Source organism: Telmatherina bonti (assembly GCF_933228915.1).
Source record: "Telmatherina bonti genome assembly, chromosome: 24".
Taxonomy (NCBI): Eukaryota; Metazoa; Chordata; class Actinopteri; order Atheriniformes; family Telmatherinidae; genus Telmatherina; species Telmatherina bonti.
The window spans coordinates 5,066,343-5,084,176 of record NC_136633.1 but is presented as its reverse complement, the minus strand read 5'-3'; the positions used below and the strand labels follow the sequence as shown (position 1 = coordinate 5,084,176).

General features: G+C 44.0%; 1 protein-coding gene across 1 annotated transcript in view; it reads right to left on the bottom strand.

The window, feature by feature from the left end:
* Positions 1 to 5,497: 5,497 nt before the first annotated feature.
* Positions 5,498 to 17,834, bottom strand: part of mlpha (melanophilin a) — a gene marked incomplete at its 5' end in the record, with an annotated part of 28,211 nt that continues 15,874 nt past the window's right edge. Inside the window, 14 exons of the mRNA XM_079263770.1 lie at positions 5,498 to 5,618; positions 5,703 to 5,748; positions 7,358 to 7,414; positions 9,198 to 9,359; positions 9,835 to 10,005; positions 13,106 to 13,336; positions 13,416 to 13,496; positions 13,824 to 14,017; positions 14,402 to 14,504; positions 14,614 to 14,703; positions 14,780 to 14,838; positions 15,582 to 15,626; positions 15,714 to 15,826; positions 16,814 to 17,035. Of these exons, the coding sequence (XP_079119896.1) occupies positions 5,581 to 5,618; positions 5,703 to 5,748; positions 7,358 to 7,414; positions 9,198 to 9,359; positions 9,835 to 10,005; positions 13,106 to 13,336; positions 13,416 to 13,496; positions 13,824 to 14,017; positions 14,402 to 14,504; positions 14,614 to 14,703; positions 14,780 to 14,838; positions 15,582 to 15,626; positions 15,714 to 15,826; positions 16,814 to 17,035 (1,612 nt within the window). The 3' untranslated portion in view covers positions 5,498 to 5,580. The remainder of the gene's footprint in view (positions 5,619 to 5,702; positions 5,749 to 7,357; positions 7,415 to 9,197; positions 9,360 to 9,834; positions 10,006 to 13,105; positions 13,337 to 13,415; positions 13,497 to 13,823; positions 14,018 to 14,401; positions 14,505 to 14,613; positions 14,704 to 14,779; positions 14,839 to 15,581; positions 15,627 to 15,713; positions 15,827 to 16,813; positions 17,036 to 17,834) is intronic.

The window sequence follows — 17,834 nt, the reverse complement described above, 5'->3', positions numbered from 1 at the left end:
GCACACCTTGATCCAAACACAAGGCCTGGGTGTCTGGGGAACAGTTTTCTTTCAGTTATTTTATATTTGGTTTTTTAGTACACAGCATGCAGAAAACCTGTTCACTCACTGTTAAACCTGATCTCTGGTGAAGCTAAGGTGGCCATTTGGAAGACCAGAAGGAACTGGATGAAAGATCAAGGGTCAGAAGATGCTCTCCTGGTTTTCACTAGGCTACTGGCGGCTCGGCTCAGGGTGGAATTAGATTTTTTTAAGCTCAAACACAGGTTGGAGGAATTTGTGGATCTTTGGGGTCTGCAAAATGTTCTGTGTTCAGTTACGGAGAATTGTTTGGTTTTCAATTTTTGATCCCCTCCTCCCACCCCACTTTGGTTGTTGTACATGTAAATTATTCTCCTTTGTTTGTGTCAGCTGAAATAAAAGACCTTTTAAAACTCTATCTATCTATCTATCTATCTATCTATCTATCTATCTATCTATCTATCTATCTATCTATCTATCTATCTATCTATCTATCTATCTATCTATCTACATTCTGAGTCTGGAAATGAAGGAAAGCTTCATCTCTCTGGTTGACTGGGTTCCTTTCATGGCGATGATGACAGTTTTGACGTCTTTCATGTCATTTTGCACGTCAGATTCTGCTGAAACACCAAAATGGACAACAACAACATGGTGGATCGTCGTGTCACGTTGGTGTTTCTGCATATTTTTCATTCTTTTACTTCTGTTGAAGTAAAACCTGTATCTGGTGGAATATTTAGGATGCAGAGGTTACACTAGTGGTTAGCACGTAGCACGTGCTTCCTGGCCATATGAGGACACAGCCAACACAGGGTGTGTTATTGCAAAGTTTTGCTGCCCCCTAGAGGCCTGGCATCCGCACTACATTGTTCCAGATCCTATTTCCGCTGCATGGAGATAGTTTTCATTCCTCTGTGTAAATACTTTCTGCACAAGCATGCAAAGGAAAAGTTTAATGTGGAAACTTTGAGTAAACACACGCTGTCATTCCCAGGGCCGTGGTCATGCTGCGCTCAACAGGAACACTTCATTTACATAAACTGACTGGGAGCATTGACCGTGACCATTCATATTTAAATTAGTTGTACTGGTCCTGCTGGAGGACACAAACCCAAAGGGCCAGCAGCAAAACCAAAGAGAAGGAATGGTATTTAACCCGAATTAGGAAAATGTTCCCACAATGCACTGGTCTGTAAGGACACCTGTCCCAGACTGGAGCAAAACTTACAAATTTGGCCTAAAAAATACAACATTTTTCATAGTTCAGAAAAATAAAAAGTTTCCCATTAAAGAAGATGTCGCCAAAAGAAGATGAAAATTAAAAAATGACCAAACTTGGATAATAACGCAGGTGTTTTGTAATAATGCTGGTACTCAAAGGCATCACACATTTATCCGAGACGACCTGCAGGAACAGAAGAAACATGTTAACGATGACAATACTGTCGTAAGTTTCTACCAAGTGGCAACCTCCGGCGATTAAAAGTGAAGCCTATGCGGAAGTGCATAAAACTGCAGTTCCCCCTTCATCCATTAGGGGCTGCAAAACAGAGCAAATCCCCATAGACTCCCATGTTAAAAAGGCCAACTTCACGGCAGAAATAAACACGTTTACAGCCTGGTTCAAAAATCCATTTTCGGTTTAATAGGTCAGGTTTACCTTCATCACAACTGTGGGGGGAGTGATTTTTTTTCTAACTTGCCCGTTTTAAAGTAATTTAATCTCAAAATTCGGCATATTTAGGGGCGTGTCCTTTTGATTGACAGGTACCAATCTCCAGCTTCAACTCAGAAGAGCGTAGAACAATCGCGGTTTTTAGCCGGTTAACAACATGACTTAGCGTTAGCCCGCTTACTTGCATTAGCTGGTTAGCTCCTGTTATCTCGGGGTTAGCTCGGTTAGCTTTTAGCTACAGAAAGCTCGGAGTTCGCTCGATGTCAATCATCCTCCATGACGCTCACGGCCCCCCTCTCAGCTCCACCTCTTTGCCCATATTTGTATTTTCTGGACGAGACGATGACGCTGCCAACATGGCGGTAGGAACCCCCCACCGAGCTTCAATTCAGCTCTTCAGAAACGTATGGGTGACGTCACGGAGGCTCTGCCAATGTTTTATATACAGTCTATGGTTTCTACATGGAGGATGAGGAGCGAAGAGATGAGGAGTAGGAGCTCAGTGCATTATGGGATGTCCCTCAGCAGTCTGAGCCTGGCAAGGGATGGCTAGACCCCTGAACTATAAGATTTATCACAGAGTTAGGTCTTCAGCTAGATCTTAAACGTAGAGAGGGAGTCACACTGGGATTTGAATCCAGACAAGGATCTGAACCCAAACTGGGAGCTGGTTCCATAACAGAGGAGCCTGATGGCTGAGGGCTCTTCTTCCCAAAGTACTCCTATAGACTCTGAAACTACAAGTAGACCTGCAGTTCTCTGTATGGAACATATGGAACAATGAGATCTTTGATGTACGATGGAGCTTGGTCATGGAGAGCTTTATATGTGAGGAGAAGTTTAAACTCCATCCTGGATTTAACAGGGAGCCAGTTTAGAGAGGCTAAAACTAGTGAAATATGATTTCTCCTCTAGTCCTCATCAGAACCCTCGTTGCAGCATTTTGGATCAGCTGGAGACTTTTGAGGACATGTCTGGGACAGAACATTCATAAGGAATTGCAGTAATCCAGTCTGGAAGTAACAAAGACATGGACTAGTTTTTCTGCATCTCTCTGAGACAAGATGCACTTAATTTTTTGCAGTATTACGCAGGTGGAAGAAGGTACTAGAAACCAGTTTTAAATGGAAGCTGAAGGACAAATCCTGGTCCAGAAGAACTCCAAGGTTCCTCACTGTAGAAAAACCTTGGCGTTGACGCAGATTAATGCCATCCAGATTAATTACACAGTTGAACAATGTTGTCCTGAGTTCTTCAGGCCCGAAGACAGAAACCTCAGTCTGTCTGAGTTTAAAAGGAGAAAATTCAGAGTCATCCAGGTCTTGATGTCTGTAAGACATCTTTGTAATCTAAGAAACTGATTGGTTTCATCTGGCTTCATGGAGAGGTAGATCTGAGTGTCATCCGCATAGCAATGAAAATTTATACCATGCTGCCTGATGATATTTCCTAAGGGAAGCATGTATAATGTAAAAAGTATTGGTCCAAGTACAGAACCCTGAGGAACTCCATGACTTACCCTGTTGTGTGAGGAAGACTCATCATTTACATTTACAAACTGAAATCTATCAGATAAATATGACTGGAACCAGTCTAATGCGGTCCCTTTAATCCCAATAACATGTTCCAGCCTCTGTAGCAGAATATTGTGATCAATAGTGTCGAATGCAGCACTGAGATCTAAAAGAATGAGTCCAGACAGAAGTCCTTTATCTGAGGCCATGAGAAGATCATTAGACTTTCACCAGCGCTGTTTCTGTGCTATGATGAGCTCTAAATCCTGACTGGAACTCTTCAGATTGTTTCTGCTCAGATAGGAACATAGTTGGGTTGAAACTGTTTTCTCAAGAATTTTAGACAAGAATGAGAGATTAGATATTGGTCTATAATTAGCTAAAACTCCTGGATCGAGAGTTGTTTTTTTAAGCAACGGTTTAACTATCAGGCTGTAGCCTGATAGCAGTTGTTTGGTATAAAATGTACATCGAGGCCAACATAATATAATTCCTATATTTAGCATATTTAGCAAGTGTTGTAAAAAAGAAATACAAATTTGTTATAAAATGTTTCCTGTGTGGGACCATGGTATAAACGGATTAAACAACTTGGAACCGTGCATTAGATGGTTATAATGCATGACACGGAGTCGAGAAGCGCAGAGTTGTTTATAAATACTGGATAATTGTGTGTCCGAGTCAGGAAACCTTGGGGCGTCCGCTACAGGTCAGTAAGGGGCCCAGCTGTGAATCGCTGCCACAGATCCCCCACAAATCAAAATGGTTATGAATTTCAAAAGGTTCCAGGAGATGTTAGTTTGACAATTCTTAAACACAACTTGTCTAAAATAACCTTATTAATCCAACACAACTCAATGAAGTCAAAAAACATAAACTGCAGATCGTTGTCCAGCCTAACCACACTAATGCTTGGAAAGGGTTCTTCTGTCCAGCTAAGCCCAGTTGTTTCCACTGGGGTCTGGGTTATGTTGAGTCTTTAGAAAAAGGAGTCAAAATTACGTGTTGCATTCGCCACATCTCATGTTACATGTTCAGTGACACTTTGGTCACGTGGTCACAGTGAAGGTTAGCGAACACGCTAAGCATTTCTATGCTACAGACATCTAGGCTTTCAGATGTAAACCAGTCAACAATTTAATCAATAATCTCTTAAACTCACTGATCAGAAATTCAGCTCTGCCTTCGGTCTGGATGTTGTAAAGAAAAACCAATCACATTGATTAATTTAAGCTCATTTTACACTTTATTGATCTGAAAGCCAAATACAGAACAGCAGCATCAATACTTAGTGATCAATAAGACAAATCAGAACTGATCAGAAAGTGGTTGATAAGAAATTACTTTACATGAGAGTTCATATTCAGACGGCGAGAGAGAAACATAAACTTATTGATGGATCATCAGAAAATAGCAGATCAATACAGATTAAAGACTGAGCAGAAAGTCCCAGCAGTCATTTTACTGAAACAAACCTCATCAATCAATAACTTTGATCATTTTTTTCAGATAGTTTTTTTCTTCGTCATTTAGTGTCCAGAGAAATAATTCTGCTACTTGAAGTAAAATCTGAATGAAATAACTAAGCTTTAATTCTGTTTTGATAAACTTTAATCTCTCTTTATTCTGATAGATCAAAACAGTTTTCAATATAAATATAATTTAGAATTAATATAAATTTATCAAATTTTAAGATTTAACTGTAATCTGGGTTCAACTGATTTTTACTTGTTTAATTTGACACATTTCCATTTAGTGTAAACTCATTTATCAAACAATAAAACTATTAGTTGTTTTATTGGTTTAATCTCGATTTTATTTACTTTCCTTTATATTTTAATCTGGTATAATAGAAATTCATTTGTAATTTAATTTAATTCACTTTTTAATATAAATTATCAATAAAAATTTGACCAAAATGTATTTATTTTGTTTATTTTTCTCTGTTTACGTCTACTTAGTTCTGTTTTGTTTTTTTTAAAATTAGATTTAAGATGAGTCGTGAAAGTGTTTTCTACATCAGAGTAAAGCAGAGTAATGTTTATTATTATTGTGGACAGTTTTACCTTATTGCTTATTATTAAACACCGATATTCATTTTGCCCTGCGATGGACCGGCGAGCTGTCCAGGGTGTACCCTGCCTTTCACCCAAACACTGCTGGGATAGGCTCCAGCTTCCCCGTGACCCTTCATCGGACTATGCGGTTAAGATAATGAATGAATGAATGATATTGATTTTGTTGCTCTTTTATCCACAGAATCAGAAGTTTGATTATTTTTATGCCACACAAATAAAATTTTGTTTTCACATCTTGGTGTTTGTTTGTTTGCAGACATAATTAAGATGAAAGAGGCGCTGTGCTTGCTTAGAACATGTTGGACCTCCACTGGGCGCCGTTACTCTCTGTAAACAACAAGAACAACCAGTTAAACCAGTGTCAGACTTCTTCAAACAGCTGGGATCAGACTGGTTTAGCGTCTGTCTTACTGGGAAAGTCTTGTGAGGACTTCTTCTTCTGATGAGATCCAAAAACCTGTAGAGTTTCACAACACAAGGATTTACAATGTTGTCTTGTTGTTACCATGGCAACAGCATCATCTCTGTGAGTAATCATTTGGCCAAGTGCTCCACACAACCCAGAATTGGACTGAAGTGGCCGGTGTCCCGTTGTTGGTTCTGTTTGATCAAAGCCAGACTCACAGCCGTCCATGTCCGTCCATCCACACTGTGGACCGGCAGACACCTCAAGAAAGTAGGACTCTAAGGCTGCATTCACATCAGGATAGTCCGCTAGACTCGGTCCGATTGGGAACTGGACTCAGCTGTAGGGGGGTGTATCCATGTGGATCGTGTTCACGCTGCACTTTGGTGAAACCAGTCAAACCATTAGAATAATATCTCCCCATTCCCACCAGAGGTGGCGCTGCACTAGTATTTAGCAGAAAAGAGGACCAGACCGGCATGAAGAAGAAAACTCTGTTTCCTCCACCTGCCAGTTAAACATGGAGACCAAACTATGGCTGTTTTGGGTTTTTATTGTGTCTTATGCAAGTATCCTGCAGAAATACACTGCAACAATGGACGCAGTATGAACACCAGACGAGGCAGAGGACCCTTAACGCCATCTCTATGGATTTACCCACAATGCAACGCTACGCCACATGCAGGAAGGGACTTTTTTTGCAGTAGTTTTTGTAGTTCCTGTATTTGGTCCACTTGAAATGGGCTGAGACCTGCGTTTGTAGACGGACCGAGTCCGCTTCTTTGGTCTGAATCAGAATTCGTTTGGCGCGTTCACATTTCCCCAAACAAAGTGGACTTTCCAAGCAAACAGACACAGATTCAGATCAGAACGGCTGATGTGAATGTGGCTTGAATGAAGACGTGCCAAACGCAGATTCCCATTGGTCCTGCAGTGCTATCACTAAATCAGCTGCCTGCTTGCTGGAGTTTGTTTGGTAACCTTTACCTGCTACTTCCTGAGCAAAACAACGTAAAGGTCAAATGGTGTAAATTATGAAAACAGAGTACAGCATCTCCAAGCCATGAGACCATGGTCCTAAGCTGTAAGGGAAGGATGGAGTGGAAGATCTACAGGCAGCCCAGTCGCCGTGGGGAATATTCACATCAGACCTACTGGTTAACAGGTTCTCATCTTAGCCTTGACCTTAGCTTTCAGGCCAGTTAATCTCTCTGATCGAGCATCCTGGCTCCCCGTTGTCATAGCATTAACATGTTATCCCATCTCAGTCTCTAGCTGTAACATCTGCCATTTGTTTATGTTGGAACACTGGTCCAGCAGCCCATTTCACACCATGATGTACTGGTTCCACAGCAGCTGATGCACACCTTGTTGAACTGGGTAACATTTGAGCTGGTATGTGCCTCTGATTGATAATGCTCATGGTCTGAGGCAGGTAGGCATTAAAGCCAAACCAGTAGATGACTGATTATTTACGTTGTGTATCAACCAGTGTGAAATGATACACTCTGTGTAAGGACACTCAGGGTTGATGGATGCAACTCAAAGCAGCTGATCTATAAACCAGGAGCTCAGAGTTTATTGGACCAGTTTTCTGGAACAGGTCTCTGGTTGAAAGAGCTGGTTCCCATTGCAACATGCACCCTGCTGATCTGCTCACCTTCTTCTTGGATCCGACAGCACTCAGAGCTGCAATTTTACTCTCGATGTCAGAAACCTGGACAGGAAACAGAAGCTGGGTGAGAAACCTGAACCAACCCAGTTGGACTGGGCCAGAACATAAAAGTCCAAATAAACTCACACAGAAAGAAAAACAAAATTACTGCACAGGTCCAAATCATAGGTATGATCCTCTTAACAGGTTCCACCAGTCTGGCAGGCACCACTCACCCCTAAGGCCTTACCGAGCACCCAGACCCTGTCTACTTACCCAGTCCCACACATTTATAGGCTCTACTCACCTCCAAAGCTCCGCCCAGCTCAAAGGCCCTACCCACCTGCCTGATGCAGCCTCCCCCCATGGGTCCGGACCATCTCTGAGGCCCTACTTGCTGGAAGCCCTGCATGAGACTATTGGCTATGGCTGGTTTTTAACTAAGAGTGATGTGTAAAATGGCAGCAGGTGCAGACATGTTTGAGCCTATCCAAATGAGGGTTTTGAACATTTTGTGGTTTGCAGCATGGTGAGTTTGGAGAGAAAACATGACCTTCAGCAAAGAAATCTGAGTGACACACAAATTAACGCTGAATGGGAGCGAATTTACGAAAAAGTTAATGATGTCCGTAAAACGTAATGAACATGGGAAGAATGAAAAAGATCGTTTAAAGACATAGGAGGGTGAACAAAAGAAAAATCGGCATATATTTAAATGTCTGCAAATGAATTAAACTACATGCTTGCTAGCCATCTAAAAACTCACCAGCTCGCAGCTCAGAGGACAGAAGAATATTTTTTCAAAAACAAAAGCATCATGCTGAGATGCTGGGTGCCATAATTTGCCCTAATTGTTCAAAGTACTGAAAAAAGAATTGTCTGGTCTCAGTGGATGACTGCAGAGTGCATGCAAACAACCGGAATTTAACCGTGACCATTGGTCAACACATGGCATTTAGGACAAGGACAGCCAATCTGGGGATCCCAGCTATGACATGCAATATCTGTCCTCTGCAGGTGTGTGTCTCCACATCCATCCTGAGGTCCTCCAACAGATCCACAGTGCTGGGTAAGTCATATGCTCTGATAATTGTTTCATCGTTTATCCCAAAAATATTCCCACGAGGGTAAAAAAGGTGTTCTCTGCATCTCCTTGCTTGTTTCCACGTCTCCTTCTTCTGACAATAACTGCAGCCATGTGCATAATTCCACACAGATTGTTTGCACGTCCTTTAGAAATGTGTTAAGTATAGAAAAGTTTCTATCAGCAACATTGATCTCAGGTTTGATAGATCCCATTACAGCTGCTTTTCTCCTCCCAACACTCCCATTTGCTTCAGTGATGGCAGAGGTCTTGGCCATGTCCTTGGAATGTGAACGCCCCATATTGAATATTCACTGTGGCAGATGTACTAACTGGAAGCAGATGCACCTTTGAAAAATGTAACCCTCAGTGCAATGTTAGTAAATCAGTTTGCACATGGTTTTGCATGTGTAATGATTTGGCACATGTTTTAGTACACGTAAACCAGATCCAGCCCATAACCTAAACAAGAGCGAGAGAAAATATATATTGTCCACATAAGAGGGAAGCAAAGAGGACAAAGGATGGCTGTTTTTTCTCCCAACCAATACAACCTTTAAACCGCCTGCTGCCACACGATTTGAGTTGGGTCAATGTCCCAGTCCCAATGAAGTCTCCTACCCATGTCCCAGACATACCCAAGTACGAGACCTTACCCACATTGCCGACATTCTACAGACCTTACCCATTCCTCAAGCACCACCACCGTTCTAGAGACCACCCACCTCTCCAGATACCACTCACATTTCAGCCCCCACCCACCTCGCTCTCAGCACTCTGGACCCTGGCAGCAGTCAGAGCCACCACATCCTCCAGCTCTGACAGCTCTGAATCTGTGGTCCCTCCAAAGCGGTTATTGGCACTCTGCTCCAGACGCTGCAGCTTGTTCTCCAGCTCATAGGACTGACCGGCCGTGATGTACACCTGCACAGGTAAGATGACACACCTGGGTCACTTGACTAAACCCTGCAGAGGAGTACAATGCTGGCACAGGGCTGAGGAAACACACCGGATCCTGTGTGGTTTTGAGAATCTGCTGTTCCAGCAGGTGTTAGTTCTGATAGTTCAGCAAGAAAACATCTCTGAGGTAGACCAGACCTGCTAGAAACAGGTCCAAACATCAGGTTTTCTCAACCCTGCAGTTGTTCGTGAGATCTTTTTCTGGTTCATCATATTTCCAGAAACTAACTGGACCCACAGCGTGGACTCCCAGACTGGATCGGGTCTGGCCCGGTGTGTTTCTCAGACCCACACCTGTCTGAGCAGCCAGGAGGTTAAAGGTTTAAAGGTTTAAAGCCAGACCAGACATTTAGGCATGCTTCAGACAAGGCAGGGGGTCAGGCTCAGTGTGGGTGGTGGGTGGGTGGTTGGGAGTTGAAGGTTGATGTTTGAAGCTTACATTTTCCTCAAGTTCCCTGAAAGCATCGTCGGTCTGCTTTACATCAGTACCAACTAAGTGGGATCTGTCGATCGGCTCTGAGAGGCCGTACTCGACCATAGCGTTTTCTGTTGCATTAATGGTTCTCAGGACCTCAGTGGTGAGGTCACAGAGGGCAGCGGCAGTGGATCTCTGAAAGCCATGTAGAGGACAGATGTTAACAGCTAGAAAACCACATTCGTTCTTGCAGCAGCTACCGGGCTGGACACCCACTAGGTTCAGTGATGGCAGAGGTATCGCCGTGTCAAGGAGACAACCTGATCTCCGAGGGATCTGTGTGGTCCAGGCGGGTAGCTGCTGACCTCACATCAACACAACCTGGCAGATGTTAGGTAATGGGGTATGCGGCCTGTTAGTGGTAGGCAGTCATGCAGCAATGTCCAGACAAAGAGAATCCACCTAATGCATGTTCTGATCTGATCTGGTGAGCTTCAGGACCTTCATTTTTTAGAGACCCCAACAGAAAGTGATTGGTGGGTTAAAACTTAACTTTTACTGGGAAATAGAGTGACTTTCCTGTCCAGCTAGCACTACCTCCAACTTCACTCCAAACCCCCATAATTATCTATTTGTATGCCTCTTTCTGACCTTCATGCTGGAGGAGTTGGGTACCACCTTCCTTCACTCCAGGGGTCCAGGCTCCAGGGATCCACAGTCTCCATCCATGTTTTGAATAACATGGGGGGTAAGAGGGATATGAGCTGCCCCACAAACACTTACCTTAAAAAAATATATTATTTATAATTTAGTGGTTGGACCTGATTACACCTAGAAAGGCCCCAACTCCATCCCAGAGAAAAACAAGGATTCACTCCTGGGGAGTGAGACCAGTTAACCTGATATCATATCTTTGGACAGTGGGAGGAAGCCAGTGCAAGCATACACAGCGAGAATATGGTAACTCCACACAGAAATACCGCTGTTCCATCCTCTCCACACGCAGATGAGGCTTGAACTAGTGGCCTTCTTGCAGTGAGGCCACAGTGCCATGCACCATACCACCGTGCAGCCCTGTAATTAAGTTTGCCTGATTGATCACATTTTAATCACAAAACCATATTTGCCCCAAAAAACAATACTGTTCATTTAAATAGATTTTTTTGGATGAGGGAATCAAATGCATTCATCTGCAGGTGACTCCTCAACAACATATCTGCAGGTGACTCCTTGACGACACATCTGCAGGAGACTTCTCTAAAGCATATCCGATGGAGATTCCTCTTAGGCACATCTGCAGGAGACTCCTGTAAGACATATCTGCAGGAGACTCCTCTAAGGCACATCTGCAGGAGACTCCTGTAAGACATATCTGCAGGTGACTCCTCTAAGGCACATCTGCAGGAGACTCCTGTAAGACATATCTGCAGGAGACTCCTCTAAGGCACATCTGCAGGAGACTCCTGTAAGACATATCTGCAGGTGACTCCTCTAAGGCACATCTGCAGGAGACTCCTGTAAGACATATCTGCAGGAGACTCCTCTAAGGCACATCTGCAGGAGACTCCTGTAAGACATATCTGCAGGTGACTCCTCTAAGGCACATCTGCAGGAGACTCCTCTAAAGCATATCCGATGGAGATTCCTCTTAGGCACATCTGCAGGAGACTCCTCTAAGGCACATCTGCAGGAGACTCCTGTAAGACATATCTGCAGGTGACTCCTCTAAGGCACATCTGCAGGAGACTCCCGTAAGACATATCTGCAGGAGACTCCTCTAAGGCACATCTGCAGGAGACTCCTGTAAGACATAGCTGCAGGAGACTCCTCTAAGGCACATCTGCAGGAGACTCCTGTAAGACATATCTGCAGGAGACTCCTCAAAGGCACATCTGCAGGAGACTCCTGTAAGACATATCTGCAGGAGACTCCTGTAAGACATATCTGCAGGAGACTCCTCTAAGGCACATCTGCAGGAGACTCCTGTAAGACATATCTGCAGGAGACTCCTCAAAGGCACACCTGCAGAACACTCCTCTTAGGGACATTTGCAGGTGACTCGTCTAAGGCACATCTGCAGGAGACTCCTGTAAGACATATCTGCAGGAGACTCCTCAAAGGCACATCTGCAGGAGACTCCTGTAAGACATATCTGCAGGAGACTCCTCTAAGGCACATCTGCAGGAGACTCCTGTAAGACATATCTGCAGGAGACTCCTCTAAGGCACATCTGCAGGAGACTCCTGTAAGACATATCTGCAGGAGACTCCTCAAAGGCACACCTGCAGAACACTCCTCTTAGGGACATTTGCAGGTGACTCGTCTAAGGCACATCTGCAGGAGACTCCTCTGAGGCACATCTGCAGGAGACTCCTCTGAGGCACATCTGCAGGAGACTCCTCTGAGGCACATCTGCAGGAAACTCCTCAAAGACACATCTGCAGGAGACTCCTCTAAGGCACATCTGCAGGAGACTACTCTAAGGCACATATGCAGGACACTCCTCCAAAGTTCGGCTTTTTATCACCAGTTAGCATTTTCCTGTTAACTATAGCAGCTAAACTCTTTTGTCCAGCACAAACATTTTTCATCATTTACCTGAACTGGACACAGGAACAGATCTGAATGTGTTGTACCTAACACATATGAGGACACAAAGAATCTCTGTTTCATTTGTTCCATGGCAACAACAGCCATTTTCTGACCTCTTCATCCACGTGGATGGGTCCCCACCTAACCCACCTCACCTTCATATGAAGTAACACACACCCTCATGACGGCTAGTGCAGCAGAAGTCTGATAGATTAAAACAACATTTCTTTGAATAATAATTATTCTGCTTGATTTTGATTAATTTATATTAAAGTGATTATTCTGAACTGTGGCCAAGAAGGCCAATGCAAAGACTCATAAACCTCACTGTATTGTCCACTTGTGTCAAATCAGTCCAAGTTGGGCATGTATAGACAGATTGATATCACTGGTGATTACATATTAATAACTGTGGATGAGGAGGACCACAGAGACCAGCAGGATGGCGGTGGATCAGTATTCATCTAATCTGGAACTACTTGCCGGAATCAGAAACATGGAAAACCTTTCAGAGCCGAAGCTGAGCCATGCCAAGGGAGCTGATCACACACAGGAACCTGGACGTTTTTAGGACCACTGGAGCCATTTCAATCTCTGAGTCAGTCCTGGTTCAGAACCATGGACCAGAATGTGGTTTCTGAAAAACCTCCAAGTTCCCATCATCTGTAATGTCGATCAGGATCCTGACAAACTGTCTTCCTACCTTCTGGGCCTCTGTGGGCATCTCATCGCTGGAAGAGCTCAGCTCTTTGCCCTTCAGAGCGTCCATGGGAATGGCACCACCCCTGATACTGGTCAGACCTTTACCCACAGAGCGAGGTTTTTTCCCGGCCTCTTCGTCCGATGACAGGCCCTTGTCGCTCAGGTGGCCCGCCAGCTCGCTCAGCTTCTTCCTCAGCTTCTCTTCCTCTGTGTTTCCTGGTGAGGTGGAGGCCTGCAGGAGTACAGAGGATCTAAACTAAAACAGCAACGATTGATTGATCTGTCCTCGTCTTCCTGTTTCATGGCATCACCTCGTCAACAGGCGTCATCTTCTCCTCAAGACGGCTCAGCAGACTTTCAATAGCCGACATGCGTTTGTTCAGTTCATTCATCTGCAACAAGAAACTGATGAGCAAAGACCGTCTGACAGGGTTCAACAAAATTGTATTATTCTTTTCTACTCCTCTGACAGTTTAAAGTACAACTTTGTTAGTCCGTTCCTCATCCTCTTTGTCTTTCTTCCTTCTGTATTGTTGAGTTAAAATAGTAGTCGTTTCTTCCTCTGACACTGCTAAGTAAAACTTCATTATTCTTTTATTATTTGACATTTTTGAATAAAAATGTATTAATCTTTTCGTCCACTGACATTTTTCTGACAGTTTGTGTTAAAGATTTTACTGGAAATAAAACACAGTCAATGACTGGCTGTGTGTTCTCACAGGTGGTGCTTGACCCAGGTTCTCCTGAGAAGAGGTTTTGCTGTTTCTCCGGCGGTGGGGGGGCTGCTGGTAAGTGGGGGGGCACCTATAGTACTCTTCTTCATCAGAAGTGTCAACATATTGCTGCCGAGCTACAGAGGAGGTGATCTTAGACAGAGAGCGTGTCCGGATCATTCGGTTCTCTCCATAGTCATCTGAGAACAAAGCAGAATATAAACACACTCATACAATAGGTAAACACAAACACACACAAAGCATGTAAACAAAAACAGGTAAACTCACTAATTTTCTATGATGTTTTAGTTTTCTGCTTTACTGTTAAATAAAGTTGAAGTCATAAAAGGTCCAGTTCCTGTACTAGCCAGCAGATGGCGCTTCACTCAAACAGATCCATCTCTGCTGCTGCGAGTTGTTCACATGTAAACCAAAGAAAATATCCCACAAACTCAGTGCTAACTCCTAAATAAAAACACTTTCTGATCACAGCTGAGCTCAATTTGTAGACAAAAAGACGAATGTCTTTCCTCAGTAACACCAGTCTTTGCCTGGGACTACTTTCCTGTTTCATCATATTTTACCGTGTCTCATAGCATATCGGTCCAAGCTCTTCCTGCGGTTGGCTCGATGGCTGTAGTAGTCGTAGTCCACATCATTCCTATAACATCGATCCTCCTGCATCTGCTGCTCAACACATTGTCAGCAGATCAGGAAACATTCTCCCTCACTCAATAAAGGTGGAAATGTGTCTCTAGTCAAGATGTTATAGGTTGAGGTGTAAGAAAGGATTTACCTGCATGGATGGGCGACGTGAATGTGGAAGATACTCCTCCGAATCAAAGTCCATGGGATGAACAGACAGCAGACGTTTACTCTTCCTCATCTGACAGAAAAACACACTTCCCTGATTGGCATGACATTACAGTATGTCACAAACTTCCACCACTTTTCTGTTGTACCATTTTGTAGCGCTGAGCCTCGACCTCTCCGGGATCATCTTCAGTACCGTTGTACACATCTGCAAATAGTACATGTTCATTCATTATAATCTCACTAAATTATCCACCTACTTTTATCAAACAGTCCGTCTGTACTTTAACTTTTTACAGGATACGATCAGTTGAAAAAGATCTTTGCTAAAACATAGCAGACACTTAGCTTAACCATAAGCCTAGCCATGGCTGTATTGTAGTTTTATCTTATCTAACACAAAGGCATTCACAAACACTGAAATCTAAGGCATAATATCAAACTATATTAAATGACACCAACTTTTTTTTCCATTCAGTGTGTTAAATAATTACTCTTGTTAGCCATGCTATAAACTTAGCATACAACAGTCATCTTATGGCTAAGCTAACAATTTAGCATTCACAATAAGAAATAGTAATGAAACTAGAATTTCTATCACAATGTTCTCTTTTACTGTAAACAGGATTTTGTAGCTTTAGCACTAAGTATGTTAGGTTGTAAGCTAATTAGCTTACACTGTAGCTAGAAATGCTCAGTTTAGAATATATTGTATGTCAAAAAATCTAAGCTAACATTTTAGCGCATGTAATATTTAACGAAGTGAAAATATTTAGGTGCTATGTTAATAAGCTACATAATTCTTTCATCACTGTGTTGAGAGACAAGCTTGCCTTGCTAGCTGGGCTGACTGCTAAAGCTTGTAATATGATGAGTCACCGCATTCATCGCATTATGTCTTCGTTTTGCACTGACTGCTAACTCATACAGTCTTAGTGTTGAGAGACTTACGGCTGCGGACATCTGGCATACTCTGAGTGTCGTCATCACGACCACCTGACACACAAACACATCAGGTATCAGCAATAAAAGCTCTAAAATCACTGTAGCGTTAATGTTTAAGATGTGTTGTGGTGCAGTCACCGTCTCCGTTCAGCCTCTTGTACAGAGACCTCATCACTTTGGCACTACCGAAGCGCTTGAAACGGTTCCTTACGTTGTCATGGTACCAACCAACAGTCCCGATCTTCAGCACCCTGCAACACAATGCTACAACTTAACACCTGGTCCATCTAGTCTGAACGGGTCCCAACTGGCCTGAACGAGTCCCAACTGGTCTGAACGGGTCCCAACTAGTCTGGACGAGTCCCAACTGGTCTGAACAAGTCCCAACAGGTCTGAACAAGTCCCAACTAGTCTGAACAAGTTCCAACTGGTCTGAACAAGTCCCAACTAGTCTGAACAAGTCCCAACCGGTCTGTACAAGTTCCAACTAGTCTGAACGGGTCCCAACTGGTCTGAACAAGTTCCAACTGGTCTGAACAAGTCCCAATTGGTCTGAACAAGTCCCAACAGGTCTGAACAAGTCCTGACTGGTCTGAACAAGTCCCAACTAGTCTGAACAAGTTCCAACTGGTCTGAACAAGTCCCAACTGGTCTGGACAAGTCCCAACTGGTCTGAACAAGTCCCAACAGGTCTGAACGAGTCCTGACTGGTCTGAACAAGTCCCAACTAGTCTGAACAAGTTCCAACTGGTCTGAACAAGTCCCAACTGGTCTGGACGAGTCCCAACAGGTTTGAACAAGTTGCAACAGGTCTGAACGAGTCCCATCTAGTCTGACCAAGCCTCATCTGGTCTGAACGAGTCCCATCTAGTCTGACCAAGCCTCATCTGGTCTAACAGAGTCCCATCTGCTCTTTCACAACCTCATCTAGTCTGAGAGACTCCCATCTGGTCTGGACTAGTCATTTCTAGTCTGACAACGTAACTCAAAATGATAGAGTCTCATCTGATCTGAACATGTCCTATCTGGTCTTACCAAGTCTGAATTGGTCTGAACAAGTCCCATCTTGTCTGAAACTGTCACATCTGGTCTGACAGACTCCTATCTGGTTTTAACTAGTCCTTTATGGTCTGACAGAGTCTCAATTGATTGGACAGAGTCCAGTCTGGTCTGCAAGAGTCTCTCCAGGTCTACCCGAGTCTACTCTGGTGAAAGTGTCACCTTGTGTTGAGATTCACCTGGTCATGCGACAGTTGTCACACACCCATCCGTGCTCCTTCTTGTTGTAGCGGCTGCAGGACTTGCAGGTGTACATGTGGCAGTCCAGACACTGTCTCTTGCTGTTGACCAGGAACTTAAACGGCTGCAGGCAGCGGATGCAGAGCGAGTCAGACAGGTTGTTCTGGGATCCCAGCAGCTCTCGCTTCGTGTCCTCCTTCTCAATCTTGGTCTTCAGCTCGCTGTGACATGAAACAGAGTCATGGAGGAACTAAAGGAAAGAACTGGGCACCATAAACTTTCGGATGTTTGGCCAGAAGTTTTCAGAGATGCGGAACAGAAAAAATATTTCATTTTAAATTTTAACATTTGAAGAAACCAGAAACCCAACAAGACCACCCTGATCTGTCAAATTCTGTATGAGACCCCGTCAAAACCTTCTCACTGGAAATCAGAAGGTTTTTCTATTAGATCCTCTGAGTTCCGGACGTTTTCACACCCTGAGTTCCAGACCGGAACCAGACATGTTCACATCCTGAGTTCCAGACCGGAACCGGACAAGTTCACATCCTGAGTTCCAGACCGGAACCGGACAGGTTCACATCCTGAGTTCCAGACCGGAACCGGACATGTTCACATCCTGAGTTCCAGAACGGAACCGGACATGTTCACATCCTGAGTTCCAGACCGGAACCGGACATGTTCACATCCTGAGTTCCAGACCGGAACCGGACAAGTTCACATCCTGAGTTCCAGACCGGAACCGGACAAGTTCACATCCTGAGTTCCAGACCGGAACCGGACAAGTTCACATCCTGAGTTCCAGACCGGAACCGGACATGTTCACATCCTGAGTTCCAGAACGGAACCGGACATGTTCACATCCTGAGTTCCAGACCGGAACCGGACATGTTCACATCCTGAGTTCCAGAACGGAACCGGACATGTTCACATCCTGAGTTCCAGACCGGAACCGGACATGTTCACATCCTGAGTTCCAGACCGGAACCGGACAAGTTCACATCCTGAGTTCCAGAACGG